Source organism: Trachypithecus francoisi, unplaced genomic scaffold (assembly GCF_009764315.1).
Source record: "Trachypithecus francoisi isolate TF-2019V2 unplaced genomic scaffold, Tfra_2.0 Lachesis_group4, whole genome shotgun sequence".
NCBI lineage: Eukaryota > Metazoa > Chordata > Mammalia > Primates > Cercopithecidae > Trachypithecus > Trachypithecus francoisi.
Window position 1 is genome coordinate 32,412,318 of NW_022681469.1, and position 19,748 is coordinate 32,432,065.

At 37.2% G+C, this 19,748-nt stretch overlaps 1 protein-coding gene across 1 annotated transcript in view; it reads left to right on the forward strand.

The window, feature by feature from the left end:
* Window positions 1-19,748, forward strand: part of GRM8 (glutamate metabotropic receptor 8) — an 832,302-nt gene that overhangs the window by 718,603 nt on the left and 93,951 nt on the right. Inside the window, exon 9 of the mRNA XM_033193152.1 lies at window positions 11,404-12,339. Coding sequence (XP_033049043.1) covers window positions 11,404-12,339 — 936 coding nt within the window. The remainder of the gene's footprint in view (window positions 1-11,403; window positions 12,340-19,748) is intronic.

Consider the following 19,748-nt stretch of genomic DNA (forward strand, 5'->3'; position numbering starts at 1 on the left):
TCACAAAAATATAACATGAAAATAGTTAAAATAGTAGTTTTTATGGTAAACGTTCAGATGAAGTAATCCTGCGTGAAAATATTTTATTGAAGGAATTTATTTGAAACTCTAAATTTGGTCATCTATAATCTAATCATGAACATAGTAACAAAAACATAACTCAGTGGCTTCTAATTAAAAATGGTCACTCTGTGATATCCAAATTATAATTATGAGTTAAAATTTAAGGGAAAAGATTATTCTACTTCAATACTCTTGCAAAAATACCATATGTGCCCTGCATATTTGCATATGCACTGTGTTGAGGTGAAGCCTTATAATAAAGTTACTGCATCCCATTTACCCAAAATATTACAGGTCTGCACCCTGCCCTCAAACCACCTCACACACAATATATATGCCAACATGCACACTCAAGGTGCCACCATCCGTGGACTTGGACTTAAGTGGAGAAGGCACTCTTTTACATGGCTTTTTCTGCATAGAACTGGAGTGAACGGTGGGGCACTTCATGTAACAATGACCAGAAACTACCATTAAGAGCTGAGATTGTTGGAAGATAAAAGCAAGGAATAGCAGATCTGGATGAAATCCAGAGAAGGTGACTTTTGAGTTTTTGCTCCTGATATAATTTTTGGACAGACCAACTATATTTAATGATGGGTAGAGAGTGGATATCTTTTCTCCAGTGCTCCTCTCAGTCCTAATAAAGGAACCTGCAGTTTCTATCTTTTACATCATCTGTTCATAAAATACTTTGAAGGCCAGGCACGTTGGCTCACGCTTGTAATCCCAGCACTTTGGGAGGCCAAGGCAGGCGGATCACAAGGTCAGGAGTTCGAGAGCAGCCTGACCAATATGGTGAAACCCCGTCTCTACTAAAAATACAAAAATTAGCTAGGCATGGTGGCGTGTGCCTGTAGTCCCAGCTACTCGGGAGGCTGAGGCAGAAGAATCGTTTGAACCCGGGAGGCGGAGATTGCAGTGAGCTGAGATCATGCCACCCAGCCTGGGCGACAGAGTGAGACTCCATCTCAAAAACAAAACAAAACAAAAAACAATACTTTCAAAATATTAATTTGTTAGGTCTTCCAAACATCCTTGTGAGGTATGCATCAGGGTACTTAGTCTCCTCAAAATTAGCTTCTCTGAAGTTATGGATGACATAATCTAGAGACCACACAGATTTAGGAAATGATAAGTTTAGTACTCCCATCTGCCTACTGCCTAAAGCCAGGCCTACTCAAACACTAAATAGAGAGAAGTTATAAATTTCTAGTCATAGACAAGTTTATCACATGTTCTGTTTATTAATCAAGTTATATATTTATCAAACATGGAACTCCTACTAAGTCCTAGGTCTTAATATAGGGGTTGGGTATAAAAATATTTGGTCCTTGAGATTAATGTGCTCTCATTCTGGTGGGGAAATAAACACATGAACAGATAATCACCATATAATGCCAAAGTGTTGCAATAAAAGTATGTCTTGGAGGAGGTTGAAACACAGAGAAGGAACATATCCACCTGTCTGGGACAAAGTAGATAACAGAAGACTTCACAGAAAAGTTATCTCATGAAGGTAAACAGGGACCCTAAATTTTCAAATCCTATGGTTATGAAATTTGACTGTCTTCATCCATTACCAAGTACTTCATCATTCCTGAAATTAACTATTTGTTTGACCTCTTGGACTGTGGGCTAGATTCTTCCCTTGTTACCATTTGATCATGTTTTTACATAATTTTCCGCTGGTCTTCCTGAGTGTGCTTCTTAAATTGACTCTTTCCAGTGCTCCATTTGTGCCATGTTCTCTTTGTACTTCATGTCTGTGGGAGAAAGCTCTCTTATAAATATTCATGACCTCAATTGCCTTGCATATAACTGTGCCTTTGAAATCTTTACCTCTAGGCAAACTTGACTCAGAAGCCCATGAACTAAGTCATGATCAGCCATTCAAAACCAGTCATTCCCTTGTACGCCCCTTTTCAGTGAAGGGTACCATACCTATTCACATGGCATTTTAGTCTTTCTTCATTCATTCAAAAATATTTATTGATGCCTATTAGGTCTAGTCATGATGTTAGGATCTAGAACACAGTGGAGGAAAATCAGACCTGACGTCTACTTTCCTGAGGAAAATAAACTTTTAATTAGTGGCTTAGCAAAGTACAGTTCATTACTTGCATGTGTCAGAATCACTGGAGGAAGGAGGGATTCTTTGAAACATGCCAATATAGGGTTCTTTCTCAGACCTATTGAGTTGTAATATCTAAGAATGAGAAATATGCATTTTAAGTAAACCCTTAAGTGATTCTTAGGAATATAACCTAACATTTAGAACCCACTTTTTATTTTATATATATTTTTTAACTGAAAAGTAAACTTTAATGTTGAAAATGCAAACTTGGGGAAGACAGAAAAGATCACACACAAGGCTGTCACTTCACACTTGGAAGGTGGCACAGCGGCCTGGCAGAGGTGCTCCTCACTTCCCAGATTGGGTGGCCGCTAAGAGGAAAACCCACTTTTTAAAATAAAAATAAAATCAAACAAATACATAATCATGTACTGTAAAAGTCCATGGAAGAGCACTAAAAGGACTAAGGAGGATTGCTAAATGATGGTTGCGCGTTGCCTGGAAGTTAGACAGGGACAAGATCATGCATGGATGTCCATGTAGGCTGCTTTATTGGATTTATGTATGCAGTGGAAGGAAGTGAAACGCTAAAGATGAATGTCGAATCGGAAAACTAGATCCCATCTTTTCATGCATCTTTTGCCCTTATTCTACCATGATCTCTGTTGTCTTTACTGTATCTCAAATCTATCCTATCTTCTTCATCACCACCGCTTAGACACAGTCCGCAAAGTCTTGTTTTGCTTGACATTATGGCAGTATTTCTCTAATCCGTATTCTTGCTTCTCTGCCATCCTCCCTCTGATCTGTCACCACAGTGAACTCTCCAAAATTAAAAAAATAATACTATCATGTCATATATTTGCCCAAAAGTCTGTTAATCACTCACCACAGCTTTAAAGAATAAAGTCTGCAAACTTGGTGCTGCTTACAAAGCCCTTCATTGTATGGCCACTGGCTGTCTTGTGGTCATACATACTGTGTTCTAATCATACCGTATTGCTTACAGTGATGATAATATGTGTTTGCTTATAGGATTCATCCAACTGAAATGCCTTTCTTTGTCTTCTCCAGTTCCGTTTTATCTTTCAAGGCAGTCTTACCTCCCTTGAGAAACTTTTTACCCTGTGCTGATGCTGAAGTGCCCCAGCTCTATGTTCTCCTAGTATCCTTTGCATGACTTTTTAACATCACTTGTAATTTTTGTGATCATTACTGATTAATTGACTTTCTGTCCCATGGACTGTAATTCTATGAAAGAAGAAACTATTCCGTTCTGTATGTACAGCCCCTAGTACAAACCCACGTTTATTAGCTGACAAATGGGGCATTTTTTGACTATACTTTATTAATACGAATGCTGACCCTTTAGAGCCTATATTAGTTTTCTAGGGTTGCCACAACAAAGTACCACAGACTGAGTGGCTTAAATAACAGAAATTTATTTTCTCATAGTTCTGGAGGCCAGAAGTCCAAGATATTGGCATAGTTGTTTTTCTTTGAGGCCTCACTCCTTGACTTATAGATGGTTTTCTCCTTGTGCCATTACGTGGCCTTCCCTCTATTCATGCCTGTGTCCTAACTCTGTCTTCTTGTAAAAGCGTCAGTTATATTGGATAATGTCCCACCCTAGTAATCTTATTTGACTTTAATTACCTCTTTAAAGATTCTATCTCTAAATACAGTCACATTCTGAGATGTTGAGGGCTAAGACTTCAACGTATGAATTTTGGGAGGTACACAATTCAGCCCATAACAGAATTCCTTAGCACTAGCGAAGTATTTAGTGATTAGAATGCTATGACCTCAAGTAGCTCTTAGCTCCAGGAATCTTTCTTGTATGTACCCTTGTACCTGATAATCTGTATCTAACAAATTTAGATGGCCCTTGAAGAAGCAGCTGACAGAATCCTCACATTTTTCCCATGGCCACTGCCATTCCTTAGATTCCTGTCGTCATCTTTCGTCTGGAATTCTGCAACAGCCTCAGCGTGACTGACTTCTCTCTAGTCTTGGACTCCTCCAGTCTTCTTTCTGCCCTACAGTCCAGAGATTCTAAAACGTGTCTCATCATCTTTGTCCTGGCTGTATCCCTATGGAAGATCCCCACTACCTTCAGGATGGCATCCAAACTCCTCTCAATGGCTCACAAGGCCCTTCATGATCTCACATGTACCCTCTTTCCTGGCCTGTCTCTTGCTTCTTCATCCATTGCTTTTATCTACCTTCCTGCTATTCTTAATACTTTTAGTTCCTCCAGTTTGTCAAGGCTTCTTGAGACTATATCTTAGTAATTTTGTTTTTTGCCTGATGTGCTATTGAGCTCCTCTTCTGTGCCTTGTCTCCTGCACAACCTCCAGACTGCTGTCTGTACTTCCATGAACCTGGACTTCGTGGTTCTGCTGTGTGCTCTTCTAGCAGTTCCATTTCCTCATCCTTCTCTAAGGGAGCCTCGATTGGCCTTTGTTTTTCTCTCTCCCCATCTACATTGTGTCTGGAGGGCAAGAACCATGTCTTGGTCTTGTTGAATTCTCACATTGAACTTTGTGCCTTGAACAAAATGGGCATGCAGTATGTTTTTGTACAGTAATAGAGGACTGAGTCTTATACAGTAATAGACTGAGTCTTAAAACCAGTTGAAAATATCAACTTAAATAGTCTCCACATTTTTAAAATAACAGCTTTATAGAGATAACTTACATGCCAAAAATGATCTCTTTCAAAGTATGCAATTTAGTGTTTCTTTGTATATTTACAGCATTGTACATCCATCACCAATATCTAATTTTATATCATTTTCATCATCATCCAAGAAATCCGATACCCTTTAGTGCATATTCTCTATTTCCTTCCTCCCTAGCTCCTGGAATTTAATGGATTTGCCTATTCTGGATATTATATATAAAATAAAAACATACAATATGTAGTATTTTGTGATTAGCTTCATTCATTTCTTAGTGTAATGTTTTCAAGATCCATACATTTTGTAGTAGGTGTCAATACACTATTCCTTTTTATTGCTAAGTAATATAGATATACCACATTTGTTTATCCTTTCATCAGTTAATGGACATTTGGGTTGTTTCTGGTTTTCAGGGGTATTATGAATAATGCTGTTATGAACACTTATACACAAATTGTTGTGGGAACATATGTGTTTAACGATCTTTGATATATACCTAGAAGTGGAATTGCCAGGTCATATCGAAACCCTGTGTTTAGCTTTCTAAGGAATTGTCAAATTTTCCAAAGCTACGGTACCATTTTACATTGCCACATCAATGCAAAGAATTCCTTCATCAACACTTGCTATTGTCTTTATTTTTTGTTATAATAGTCCTGGTTGGTGCTCTGGTTTTGATTCAGATTTCCCCGATAGCTAATAATGTTAGGCATATTTTCATGCATTATTGACCATTTGTATATCTTCTTTGGGAAATGTCTATTCAATTTATTAGCTCATTTGTAATTGAATTATTTGCAATTGAATTATTGGTCTTTTAACTGCTGAATTTTAACAGTTTTTGAAAAATACATTCTGGATACAAGTTCCTTAATCGAGATAATAATGACTTGAAAATATTTTTGCCTGTCCTGTGGGATGTCTTTTAACAGTCTTAGTGGTGTCTCTTGAACCACAGAATTATTTAATATCGATGAAGTGCAATTTATTTTTTTTGTTGTTGCTTCTGCTTTTGGTGTCATATCTAAAAAACACTGCCTGACACAAGGTCATAAACATTTACTCCTGTTTTCTTCTAAGAGTTTTTAAGTTTTAGTTGTTGCATGTGTCTTGGATCCTTTTTGAGTTAAGTTTTGTATACAGTATGAGATAGGTGTCTAACTTCATTATTTTGCATACAGATAGGTGTTTATTTCTGGACTCTCTAGTCTACGCCGCTAATTTGTTTATTATTATGCCTGTACTATGTTGTCTTGATTATTACATCCTTTGTAGTAAGTTTTAAAATCAGGAAATGTGAATACTCCGTCTTTGTTCTTTGCTTTCAAAATGTTGGCCATTCTAGGTTCCTTATATTTCCATATAAATTTTAGGATCAGATTATCAATTTCAGTGAAGGAGCCAGCTGAGATTTTGACTGGGATTGTGTTGAATATGTATGCAGATCAATGTGGGAAGTATGGCTATCTTAGCAGTAGTAAATCATCTGATTCATAAACATAGGATTTTTTTTCACCTATTTATACTTTTTTTTCACTTTTTTCAATGATGTTTTGTAGTTTTTCCTGGATAAGTCTTGCGCTTCTTTTATTAAGTTTATCCCTAGGTATTTTATTTTCAATGTTAATGTAAATGACTTTTTTTCTTAATTTTATTTAAATGTCTTTAAAATAGGAGAAGTCTTTGCACTTTTAAAGGTTATACAGATCTGGAACATCACAGAAAAACAGAATTTCAGCCTGGGGATCATCTCAAGCTTATTAAATTTTTGAAAGGACATGGGCTACTTTGAAGAAGAGAAAAATATTGTTTTCTTTGTGGTCACTTAAAGCTGTACATGACTCTAAGGAAGTACAGAATATTAAGGAATATATATATATACACACACACAAATACATATATATAATACATATAATTATATAATTTTATATTCTGTTATCAAATTAACTGTGCCACATGTACTCATTCATGTGTGAATCATGTGATATGCAAAATACAATACTAAATTTTGAAATTTTAAGTACACATGCAAATTGTATGCATTTATAAAGCCTATTGATTACATGAAATTTAATGAGTAATGGTGTAAAAATAATCATTAGTGTCTCTGAAAGTATTTGCATATGCAATCTTCCATTACATAAGTCAGATATGTTGAGTTTTGAATATCAGGGTGTCAAACTAGTCAACAAAATAATTATTAACACTATGCTTACATACATAGAGCAAGAGGAAACGTGTTAAGAATGGTATGACTAAGTGTCAGTTATCTGTAAACATTGTATTTAAAATTTTCCCACATCCTGTATATGGTAAGCACATTAACAAAGATATTACTTGATATTTTGGAAAAACATTGTATTAGAGATATTAGATTGAGAGTTCTGTAATGAATACTGAAAATTATTAATTGTAATGGGGCTTTTAATTGTTCAACATTCTTGTAATCCTTCAGGAGTCATTACAACTATACAGAAGAAAATTATTCCATAAAAATTATATTCTTTTTAAAGAGTTTATAAAACAGTACTCTTAACTGCCTTTTATGAAAAGATGGAAAATTTAAAAATGCAAGCACGCTTACCTGGAAACTTTGGTTTCATGATTGTTTGTGTATTTGTCTGCAATAATAACAGGATTTGACAGCAGAAACCAGCTGATGACTTACATTTTCTGAAATGCACTGGATTGAAACCTATTGAATAAATCACTATTGGTAAACATTGTCAAGATAAGAATAGGCCATTGTTTTGTCCCTGGAAGATCTATCTATATAACTATCCTCCATTTGTTATACCATGTATTTTAGACTGAAAATGTCTTAATAACAGAATAATACCAAAGGTGAGGAAGGCAAATTTTAAAAATATATAGTTAAGGCATCTCTTCATACTTATAATGAAAGATGGTATAATTTGTTAATATAGCAATAAACGAAGGTTGAATAATCTTTGTTTATGCTTTGTAACAGTTGTGGAAATTAGGCAGTTTTCATTTACTTTCAAATAGTGTTGGTTTTAATTATTATTTAGCAAGTATGTAAAATAAGTTGTTAGTGTCAAATATTACTGTATTTATAAGATCCTTGTTCAAGCATTTGTTATTTGTCCTTTCTTGAAGTGGATACTAGTTGGTTTGCAGACGTTAGCTATGAAATCGATTTAGAGTATAGTTTAGCATAAATAGATTCCCTGATGAAAATGAAGTCATGTATATTTAGCATGTATATTTAGCATATTTATTAAAACATAACCTGTAAACTATAATATTACCATCTCCTTTATAATAAAAATATCACACGTATTGCTTAATTTTCTTTTACTTAAAGACAATTCGTAGTTGTTAAAAATTGTGGTATTTTTCATAGTCTTATAACTTTATTTTTCATTTATGAAAAACGTTTTTTCACTGGTTCAAAACATTAAAAATTTATCAAGGAAAATTTCACATTTAACTTATAATGATAAATACTTATCCTATGTAATGAGACTTACCTGGTATAGGTATATTTCTTTTTTAACACGTCTCATGTTCTTCTGAGAAATAATACATATTGAAAATTAAAGCTTCCGACACGTGGTTAGAGACACTGACCTTTAAGGTTTCTTGACGTTTAATGTTTCCAATATATTTTTCTGTTTGTTGTTGTTGTTGTTGTTTTGTTTGTTTGTTTTTTTGAGCAGGAACATTGTAAATCTATGGAGGTTCCCAACAAAATGCAATTTTGTTTCTACAGTAATTAGCTTTTACATATATCCTTCAAAAACGTATTTTCTTATCTTATAAGAGTCCATTAGGGTATAAAGTTAATTACCGAAGCACCCAGTGGAGCATTTCATTTTTTTCTCAGTGTTTTTTTTAAAGAAATCACTGTGTGCTTCCATTTACCTTTCTTTCTTCCTGCAATCTTATAAGTAAATAAAATATAATATTTTTAAGTCATTAAAACCTAATAAGAAACTAGAGGGTTATAGTAGATGACATTTCTTTTGTGATAAGCTGACAGGATAGATCTAATAGTCTCAAATGCCCTGATGAAGTAGCATCTACTTTCTCAAGGGAGGATGTCTGAAATTAAAGACACGAAGTCTCTACTGTACCTTGAGGAGATTTGACAGCCCTTTAAAAGTATTGAGCTTGAAGACTACAGTTCTCTGGCCTCAACGATTCGCCCCAGATTCAAGAAAGGAAAGCATTCTAAAGTAATCGTTCATGAGAACAATTTCAGTCACCTGATTGTCAAAGAGTAAGCCACCATAAGAATGAGGAAGGAATATTGCTAAAGCTACATACTTGGGGCTGTTTTGGAAGTATACAGTAGCTGTCCCTGGGTGTGCCTTCTCGATAGATAATTACACCAATATTAAAATGAAAGTGGCCACCAAGTAGCTAAGTTTAATTTGAGCTGCATTCATTTTCCATTGTTGTAGAACAAATAACTCCAAAATATAGCAGTTTAAAACAATAACCCTCATCTCACAATATTTCTGTAGATCAGAAATTCAGGAACAGGTTAGTTGGGTTTTCTTGGCTCAGGGTCTCTCATGAGGTGGTATTCAAGATGTCATTCAGATGTCACCTGAAGGCTTGACTGGAGCCAGACGATGACTTTCTGGGCATCTCCTTCACACGCATGGGAAGTTGGTGCTTGCTGTGGGCAGGAGGCCTCCATTCTTTCCACAGGGCTGCTAAGAGTATTGATGATGAAGTAGGAGGGCACTGGAGGTGGACACTAGACCAATCTGAGGACTGGTTAAAACAGGGACAGGACAGAAGCAGCTTCCCATAAGACATGCCCACCATTGCCATTGGCAGTTACAGCCTCTTTATATGGCAATGACCTGCAACCCAGTAGTTATTACCCTTTTCCTAGAAATTTCTGCATAATCCCCAGAACTGCATAATCTGCAAAACTGCCCTGAGCTGTTGCTCTCTGCCTGTAGGGTAACTCTGCAGGAACAGTCATGGAGCTGTAACACTGCCTGGAACTGTAACACTGCTGCTTCAGTAAAGCTGTTTTCTTCTAACCGCCATCAGCTTGCCCTTGAATTCTTTCCTGGGTGAAGCCAAGAATTCTGGCAGACTTGGTCCCACTTTGGGGCTCGTCTGTCCTGCATCAGTGACACTGGAGTGCTTCCGCTCAAGTGAATTATCCAGCAGAGGCAAGGCTGAAACCAAAATGCCTTTTATGACCTGGCCTCAGAAGAGACATACCATCATTTCTGGAATATACTATCGTTTACCCAGACTAGCCCTATTCAAAGTGGGAGGGGGCCATAGGAGTACATGAATTTTCAGAGGTGAGCTTACTGGGGGCATGGTGGAGTAGACTACCACAGAGCATAGTAATTATTTTGGATTATCAGTAAAGATGAACTTATGAAAATAAGTTATTCTTTTTTTCTGAAACATTCCTTCATCTCCCTTTTCTGTGCCTCTTCAGCACCCTCTATTTCCAAATCCCAGTACTTCTAAGCTGTATCCTTATTCCTCAGGGCTCTGCTGTGGTGCCTTTCCTATCCTTTCTCCCTCATGAATTCAACAAATATGTATTGAGGGCAAATTGCATGCCAGTCACTGTTTGTTCACGCCAGTGAAAAAATTACTCATTTCATAGAGCTTACCTTTTATAGTAGCTGCTTTTCATAGTAAGTGGTCTTCTGTCATTCATAATTTTTAATTTTGTCCTGTTAGCATTCTGCTAAAATTACTGTATGTCTAATAAGAAAAACAAATTCAAGGTAAGAGATCAATGATTGGCACTGTCTCTTTCATGAACTGCTTGTATTTCAATAGAGTTATTCTATGATATAACCTGAAAGCATAAGGTTGGATTTTAAGGCCCTGAGGCAGATACTGAGTAAAGTAAGGAAAATCTCATTTGTACTAATTTCCCTGCTTTAAATCACCATAGGGCCACTTTCGTTCAGTAAAAAAACATTGCCATCAGCTTATCTCATTCAGTATGGTGTTTTGCCCAACCTGGAAATGGAAGACTAAGAAAAAAAGGATATTTCAAGCCTAAACAGGGGCACAACACATTAATATAGTTATCTGCATGAACACATGAGGAAAGTCAGAGATTAAAGCAACTCATTTTGCCATTTCCTTTCACAATTGATGCAGTGTGATTTGAATTTCTCTAAGTATGGTAGAAAGACAGGGATCATCTTTTATATATGTTTATATCCTAACCCAGTGTTTCAGGGATTCTGCCATTTATATTTGTGATTAACTCTAAAGCATCTTTCTATGGGGCTTATTCATTTTTGTATTTTATTTTTTTAGTTTTAAAACTGTTTTGACCAATAAATCTTTCTCCAGATGTGACATTGGTCAGCATTGAGGAGGTAAATGGAAACTAATGACACTCATCAAGTTGATGAGGTGAATGATATGTTGGATCCAGTCACTTAACACTTTCATAAAGTCAATATCAGGGGAAAAAACTAGGCTCTTATTATGGTAAACTGTATTTGTACTGTCAGCATTCTGTGATTTATTACAAACCCATGGCTAGGATTAGGATATTATAAATGGGGGAAAAAATGGAAGGCTCATTAATTTTTTATACCCACAGGTGGAACACATGCAGTGGGCTCATAGAGAACATACTCACCCGGCGTCTGTCTGCAGCCTGCCGTGTAAGCCGGGGGAGAGGAAGAAAACGGTGAAAGGGGTCCCTTGCTGCTGGCACTGTGAACGCTGTGAAGGTTACAACTACCAGGTGGATGAGCTGTCCTGTGAACTTTGCCCTCTGGATCAGAGACCCAACATCAACCGCACAGGCTGCCAGCTTATCCCCATCATCAAATTGGAGTGGCATTCTCCCTGGGCTGTGGTGCCTGTGTTTGTTGCAATATTGGGAATTATTGCCACCACCTTTGTGATCGTGACCTTTGTCCGCTATAATGACACACCTATCGTGAGGGCCTCAGGACGCGAACTTAGTTATGTGCTCCTAACAGGGATTTTTCTCTGTTATTCAATCACCTTTTTAATGATTGCAGCACCGGATACAATCATATGCTCCTTCCGACGAATCTTCCTAGGACTTGGCATGTGTTTCAGCTATGCAGCCCTTCTGACAAAAACAAACCGTATCCATCGAATATTTGAGCAGGGGAAGAAATCTGTCACAGCGCCCAAGTTTATTAGTCCAGCATCTCAGCTGGTGATCACCTTCAGCCTCATCTCCGTCCAGCTCCTTGGAGTATTTGTCTGGTTTGTTGTGGATCCCCCCCACATCATCATTGACTATGGAGAGCAGCGGACACTAGATCCAGAGAAGGCCAGGGGAGTGCTCAAGTGTGACATTTCTGATCTCTCACTCATTTGTTCACTTGGATACAGTATCCTCTTGATGGTCACTTGTACTGTTTATGCCATTAAAACGAGAGGTGTCCCAGAGACTTTCAACGAAGCCAAACCTATTGGATTTACCATGTATACCACCTGTATCATTTGGTTAGCTTTCATCCCCATCTTTTTTGGTACAGCCCAGTCAGCAGAAAAGGTAAGTGGCAGAAAATGCACTTGACAACTTTTTCCTGGATTGAACATCTTCTTTTAGGATGCTTTTCCTCCTTTTATTTGGTTCACTTATATTCTCTCAAGATGCTTCAGTCTGTGCTATTCTTAGTGTGTGTGTATATATATATATATCCATCCATCAAGGTCACATTGCTTTGAATTTGTGTTGACAAAGCCTGATTTTCCATGAAAAACACTTTAATGTGTCCTCCTTGGCAAGGTTGAAGATTGACAGAGCTCACATCACTTTCTGAGTCTCCTTTCCCAGCTCTGCTATCTGCTAACATCACTGTTCTTTTCCAAATGTTAATTAAAAGAGGGAGGAAGAAAGGGCAGACGTGGTTCACAGGGGTGAGCTGTCCCTGAGATATGCCACTGCATGACAAATGCCTTCTTTTCTGTTCTAATGTAACTCTGGGATAAAGCCATTGCTTGGTAATTATGATGATTTTAGCCATGGAATCAGAGTTTATAGTGAAATAATCACACACACATGCAAACACTGAACGGCTTTTTCAGTCTGAACCATCTTACTATTTCTTCTCAGTCCCCATTCTTGTTACTTTTTCATATATGGAAGTTGATGATGAGGGTAAAAAAAGCAACTATGGACAATTATATAAAGCAGCTTATAAATTTTAGAAGGCAAAGATCAATGGAGTCCCCCAACATAATTTCTTTTGTCACTAATTTCTTGTTAATGCTTTCCACATAAAATACTGCTGGTAAAGAATATCTGTATAGGAAGGGAGTGTTTGCTGAGTTGGATGTTGTAGTTCTATGTACAGAAAAGCAGAGAACTAAGGTGAACTCAGAATTCCATGGTTTGGGTAGTGGGATGGAGATAAACCAGCTTGAAAAGCAGGAGAATGCTGTCTTTCTGTAATGATAGCCCTTCCGCCCTGACGGGCATGTGAGAGAGTTCTTTCAGATTGGGGACTTGATTGTTCCATCCTGTGCCATCAGAGATTGTGAGAAAAATGAAACATCCTGGGGTAATTACATTTCCCAGGCTACAGCATTCCAAGGAGGTTCTGCATGACCCAGCAGAAAATCCCAGCAAATTCACAGAAAATTTCCACAACAAGGGGACAGAAAGCTCATTAGTATGAGTATTCATCCCTTCCTCAATCAATGTGGCCTTCAACTATTTTTGGACAAATAATGTACTTCAGCAAACTTGCTGCTGAAGAGAATAAACTTGTGATTCTATTAAATACGTTTTTTGAAGGAAAAATTTAAAAAATAACCATTTTCTCTCAGAACAGTAACACTGCAGAGTTGTAGATGCCCCCTGAGGAGCAGTGACGAAGATGATAAGAATTTCACAGTGAAATGGACACATGAATATGCCAGAGGGTGGAGGTTGCCCTGTGTTGCTGAGACTGTGGGAGTTGTTCATTCACTTGAAAACCTGGGGGTTACGTGTAATTTTATGGGTGTCTATATAGCTATGCCTATGCAGACATGATTGAGTGTGGCTAGCAAAATTCCTTTTTCTTTCTTAGCTTTCTTAAATCAAACTAAATCTAAGAAGCACTCTGAAAGACAGATTATAAAATATGTTAATGGATTCATTTTGTATGTATAATATAGTTGAATGTAAAAAAGACTAAAGAAATCAATTAAGAAATGCTAACTCTAGGAATTTTGAGAATATTTTAGAGTCCACAAATTATTTAGTCATGGAAATGTCAAATTCAGATTAGCTCTACATCAAGGGCTATCACATTATAAGTAGCTAAGATTTTGGTACTGAGGTACTTCATATTACAAAATTATGCATTACCGTAAATCTACATCTGAAAATTTGCTACCTGTTATTCTCTGTCCAAGTTTCTTTTATTATTCAAGACAATACATAAAATTATTGACAAGTCTAGGCAACATAGCAAGACCCTATCTCTACAGTAATAAAAATAAAAAATTAGCCAGGTATGGTGTCGTGCACCTGCAGTCCTAGCTATTCAGGAGGCTGAGGCAGCAGGGATTGCTTGAGCCCAGGAGTTCAAGGCTACAGTGAGCTAGGATCATGCCACTGCACTACAGGCTGGGCAGCAGAGTGAGACCTGGTCTCTACCAGTAAAAAAAAAAAAAAAAGAAAATGCTTGAGAATGTTTATGTTTTCACATTGCATAAATTATTGACATGAATATTAAAAATGAACAAAACTTGTGTATCTCTACAAGAAGGCTTTAAATATGTTGTATTGACCTTGGAGGGCCAAAGAGCTGGTCAGTCCTCCATTTTCATTTGTATTGTTCAGACAATCAGCCCCATGTTATCAGCTTGACGTGTTTACTACAGCTAGCCAGCACACACATCCATTAACCCAGCAACTCCTTATTGAGCATTGTGTCCGTCATTGAGCTGATTATTGAGCCCATGTCAGTCGGCTTCTCTGAGCCTCCTTTGCAAGGCTCAGTCTGGCTCCTAGCCCATGCCTTCCTGATGCCTGCCAGCACCAGCAAGGTGCCAGGCTCAAAGTCAGAAAAGGATCAAGCTCAAGGGCAGGAGAAGATGGTGAGGGGTCAGATCTATGATGAGAAAGCAAACAATAGAACTGTGCATTCTGTGACTGTGCATTGGTGACACCGAATTTACAACTTGCTGAAGAGCAAAATGTCTTCCAGTATGCATTTAATTGTTTCTTCTCAGAATAACGTCAGAGAATGCATCGAACCATACTGGTCTCTCTGAAATTACAAGAAGCAGGAATAACAACTTAGTTGAAAAGTTTAGACAGATGTTTTGGGAAACGTTTGGGTAAAATCAAGTTATAAAGGGACACTTGTAGCAATTATGAAGACAGACAGCTTTCTGAAGTGTCTTTATTCAATGATATATCATTTAACTTCCCCACATTTCTTTGTCCTCTGTTTTTGAAATCAAGACGAATCATTTTTCCCAATAGATTTTAATAACATCATTTGTAAGTACTGATGAATTCAACTAAATTTGGTATAAAGGCACCTTTTGTTTCCCTATAGAAAAGTGGTGTGAAGGAAGGCTAGAACACTGAGGCATAGCCATACAATAACACAAACTCATATAATTGTATGGAAAAGAGAAAAAAATTAAAATGTAATTGACTTAATAGTCAGGAGGAGTATCCTTAGGGATGGTAAGGGGCTGTAAGGATGGCAGAAATCTCTAAAACACATATTTTATCATCCTTAATTGGGCTTGTAAAATCGAGATAATCAGACAAGGGTTATGACACTGTCAACCTCCAGTGAGCACTGTGCGTCATCTAGAGCATCCGATGGAAACAAAACAAAACACTCTCAAAGTGGAAAAGAAAATAAAACTCAAAAAGGCAAGAAAAGAAAAGAAAAGAAAAAACCTCCAATAAATCTCAAACCAGCTTTTCTTCCAGTGGCCTCAGGACGCATAGCAGCTTAAGTCAGAAACCTGGGTGTCACCTTAGACTCCTCCCTCTACTCACTCCTGCGCCTTTATTTCCTCTTCTCACTTTTAAAAGTCATCGTTCTCAATCTGTGGACAATAAGCAATGTCTGAATGAGTATGTCTCTTAATATACAGCTCTTCTTATAGTCCATTCTCAATAAATGCCTATTCAATGAGTTAATATTAATGATATAATAATATAAAGTCATATTTGTGATTTAAGTTAGACTACAGCACAATGGGAATCTTCTGTATGCATCTTACTGTAATCTCCATTATAACAATTTTTTTCCTGAAAAAAATGGTTTCCCATTTAATAATGGGTCATGTATATTTTTTTCTAAAAATTTGTCATTATCACTTATTCTCACACTGGGCTACTACATGTTTAAAGAGAAGAGCAAGAAAGAATTATTATAGTTGTCCTTTGTTTCATCCATAATTCACAAAGCAAAGGAGAACTGATGCAACTATTGAGATACTTTTGCCATATCACCCCTCTTGTTCTTTTTCTGTATTTATCTACTTTAGGGGCAGAAGAGTGTAGGGCTACACAGGTGGGCCAGTGGAGTAGGAAAGAGCATAAGCTCCTGAACATGAAATCTTGGGTTCAAATTCTGTGTCTGCTAAATCGCTGAGAAAACATAGGCAAGTGCCTATGTATCTATAGGTGGTAATGAGTTCCCCCTGGATAATACAAATTCCAATACAAAGCAATGTAAAGCAACCCCCTGCCATCGCACTTAGCCCTGTTCTCGAGCTAGAGAAAACTTGAGTTCATATATTCTGGGGAAAAGCAGGAAGAGGGTCGATTATTTAAAAGAAACACACATACACACACACAACTTCTTTTGTCTCTGTATGGTGTGTTTTTTGTACTAATAGATACCTCATATTTGTTTTGCTGCAAGTTACATGACGGGAGTCATAAAAAGTGTTTCATGCACATAATTGGCAGTGAATAAATGTTGGCTATCATTATCATTAGACTGTTACCCACGAGGGCAAGGACTTTATTTGATTTTTGTTCACCATTTTATCTTCAACACTCAGCATAATATTGAGTCTGTAATAGAGTCTTTAAAAAATATTTGTTTAATGACTGAATATATTCAAATGAATAGAGTAGGAGGATGTGATTTGATTTATCCAAGTAATTGTCTCAATTTCTTCTGCCAGGTAGATCATATCTGAACAGACTCCCAACTGAACTGAAAGTGTTTTCTTACTTCTTTTTTTTTTTTTTTTTTTTTTTTGAGATGGAGTCTTGCTCTGTTGCCAGGCTGGAGTATAGGGGCACTATCTTGGCTCATTGCAACCTCTGCCTCCCAGGTTCAAGTGATTCTCCTGCCTCAGCCTCCAAAGTAACTGAGACTATAGGCACACGCCACCCCCCCCACCCCCCCAGCTAATTTTTGTATTTTTAGTAGAGATGGAGTTTCACCATGTTGGCCAGGATGATCTCGATCTCTTGACCTCATGATCCGCCCATCTCAGCCTCCCAAAATGCTGGGATTATACGCATGAGCCAGTGCACCCAGGCTGAAAGTGTTTTCTTAAACATAGAGCCTTCCCCGAAGAGTAGATCTTATAGATTACAGCAGTTAAAGAGGGCTGTGAGGCAGAGAAGAATCTGGAGCATTTGGAGACAGGACAGAGTTGTTCCTGAGGCATTGTGTACCTGCCTTCAAATATTTAGCAGACAATACTGGAAGAAAAAAATATCATCAGAGAGCAGTTGCTGAAATCTTTGTATTACAATTTGAAATGTGAATAACTCTAATAAAAGTTTTGAGAGGTAGTTCGGAGATCAGTAATAAAATTCCTGCTCTAAGGAATAGTACAGATGAGAAAAGAACAGCCTGAAAATCCTGCAGAAAGAGTGTCAATAACCTGGACAATGATGGAAGAGATTTGCAGAATAGGTCAAACCAGAGGAAAATTTTCAGCCGTACTTTGTCTCCTGACATTTCTCCATTTCCTTAAAGGAGGGCAGTAGAAATGATTATCAGTATCCACATTGTATGTTTGTAATAATTAAATATTGCATATAACTATCTTAGGCTACCTGTTGGTAAACTATATACCATTTTCTTCCCCCCACTCCCCCCCCCTTTTTTTTTTTGGGATGAAGTCTCGCTCTGTTGCCCAGGCTGGAGTACAGTGGCGCCATCTTGGCTCACTGCAAACTCTGCCTCCTAGGTTCAAGCGATTCTCTTGCCTCAGCCTCTCAAGCAGCTAGGATTACAGGTATGCACCACCACACCCAGCTAAATTTGTATTTTTAGTAGAGACGGGGTTTCACCATGTTGGCCAGGCTGGTCTTGAACTCCTGACCTCAAGTGATCCACCCGCCTCGGTCTCCCAAAGTGCTGGGATTACAGGCGTGAGCCACTGCACCCAGCCAACTATATACCATTTTATTTCCTTGTCAGTTCACAGTCATTTGAAGCAGATTCCTTTGAGCTGTGCCACATTACTGAACTGTTTAATGTATTGTGGTCGATTTTTTGTGGACAAGATCAATTATATGAGACTGTTGCAATCTGCTCTGGAAGGGGGAAGTAAATTTTCAAAAAACTGGAAAAGAAAGCGTGTATGTGGCCTCATTTATGCTCTTAGTTTAAATGATATGCTTGTGAAGATTCAGAGGAAACATGGAATTCTCATGTAGTGCACATGCAGGCAGGACATGTAGCTCTCCTAGGGAATGCTGCCTTATGTAAGTTTTTGTTTTCATTTTTTTTTTTTCTGATTGTGCTACATATTATTCCTGCAGAAAATTACCAACTTTAACATTTAAAGAAATTCTTTTGAGGAAAGCCATCTTACTTCATAGCACAAAGAAATATTTGCTCAATGAATCTTTTTAGATTACACCTCCTACTTTTGGGGGTTCTGAGGAAGCTGTGGGGCTGAAGATTACTTAATTTAAGTGTTGATTATTTGTGGCACTGTGGTATTTTTACACTCAGTTTTCAATTGAAATTGAGTTCACAAAGAGTTTGAATTCTCCTCCCAGTTACAACAAGTTATGCAACTAGACCATTAGATACTCAGCCTGGGAACTTACAGCTAGAGCTAACACATTGAAATGGTTCAGCTTTCTGAATATGATTGAAAAATCCTGAGGTACTAGATTTGATTAAGACTGAAATGTAAATATTTTCAGAGTCATAGTGACCATGACTTTATGTTAAAATGCTTTAGGAGAATATCATATACACAAACCTAATCTCTTCTATACAGACAGAATCTTAATGACACCCAGGACTGTTGATAATGCAGAATGTAGTGACTGATTTACTTATGATTTTGTAGGACATTTTTTATTCTTCAGTAGATGCTTGTATCTCATGGAACATACAGGGTGCCAGGAAGAACAGATTGAAAGCAAACAGTTCCTTTTGGCTGTAACCACATATATATATTTATGTTGGGAAATGTAAAAGAAAAATCTAAATGCGGTATCATATGGGTTAGTACCACCTACCTTAAAGTGTAGAAAAAATATTTAACCAAATATTAATATATATTCTGGGCTATCTAAAATAAATTTGAAACAGATTTATTTGAATAATTAAAAAAATATGTAAAAAGAAATTTAATCTGGTTTCTGGTTCAAGATAATGGCTAGCACAAAGATACTTGTGTGTCCTCCATCTAAGGTAACAAGTGATAAAAATAATGAGATTTAAAAAAAGAAAGAAGACTAAGAGGAAGGGAGAAAGAGAAGGAGAGAGAATGAGAGGAAGCCATTATATTGTTAGAACCAACATTTGGTAAAACTGAGAAAGTCTTAAAAAATAAAAACCAGTTGGGTCTGATTTATGGAGAAATTCAAAGAAGGGAAGCACAACCCAAGATGCATAAGTAGTTCTTACTATAAAAGTCCCAAATAATTTCCAAACCTAAAGTCAACATAAAGGCCTGAACCAGACATCAGAGTGACCATCAGGGAAATATTTAAAGAACTGCATT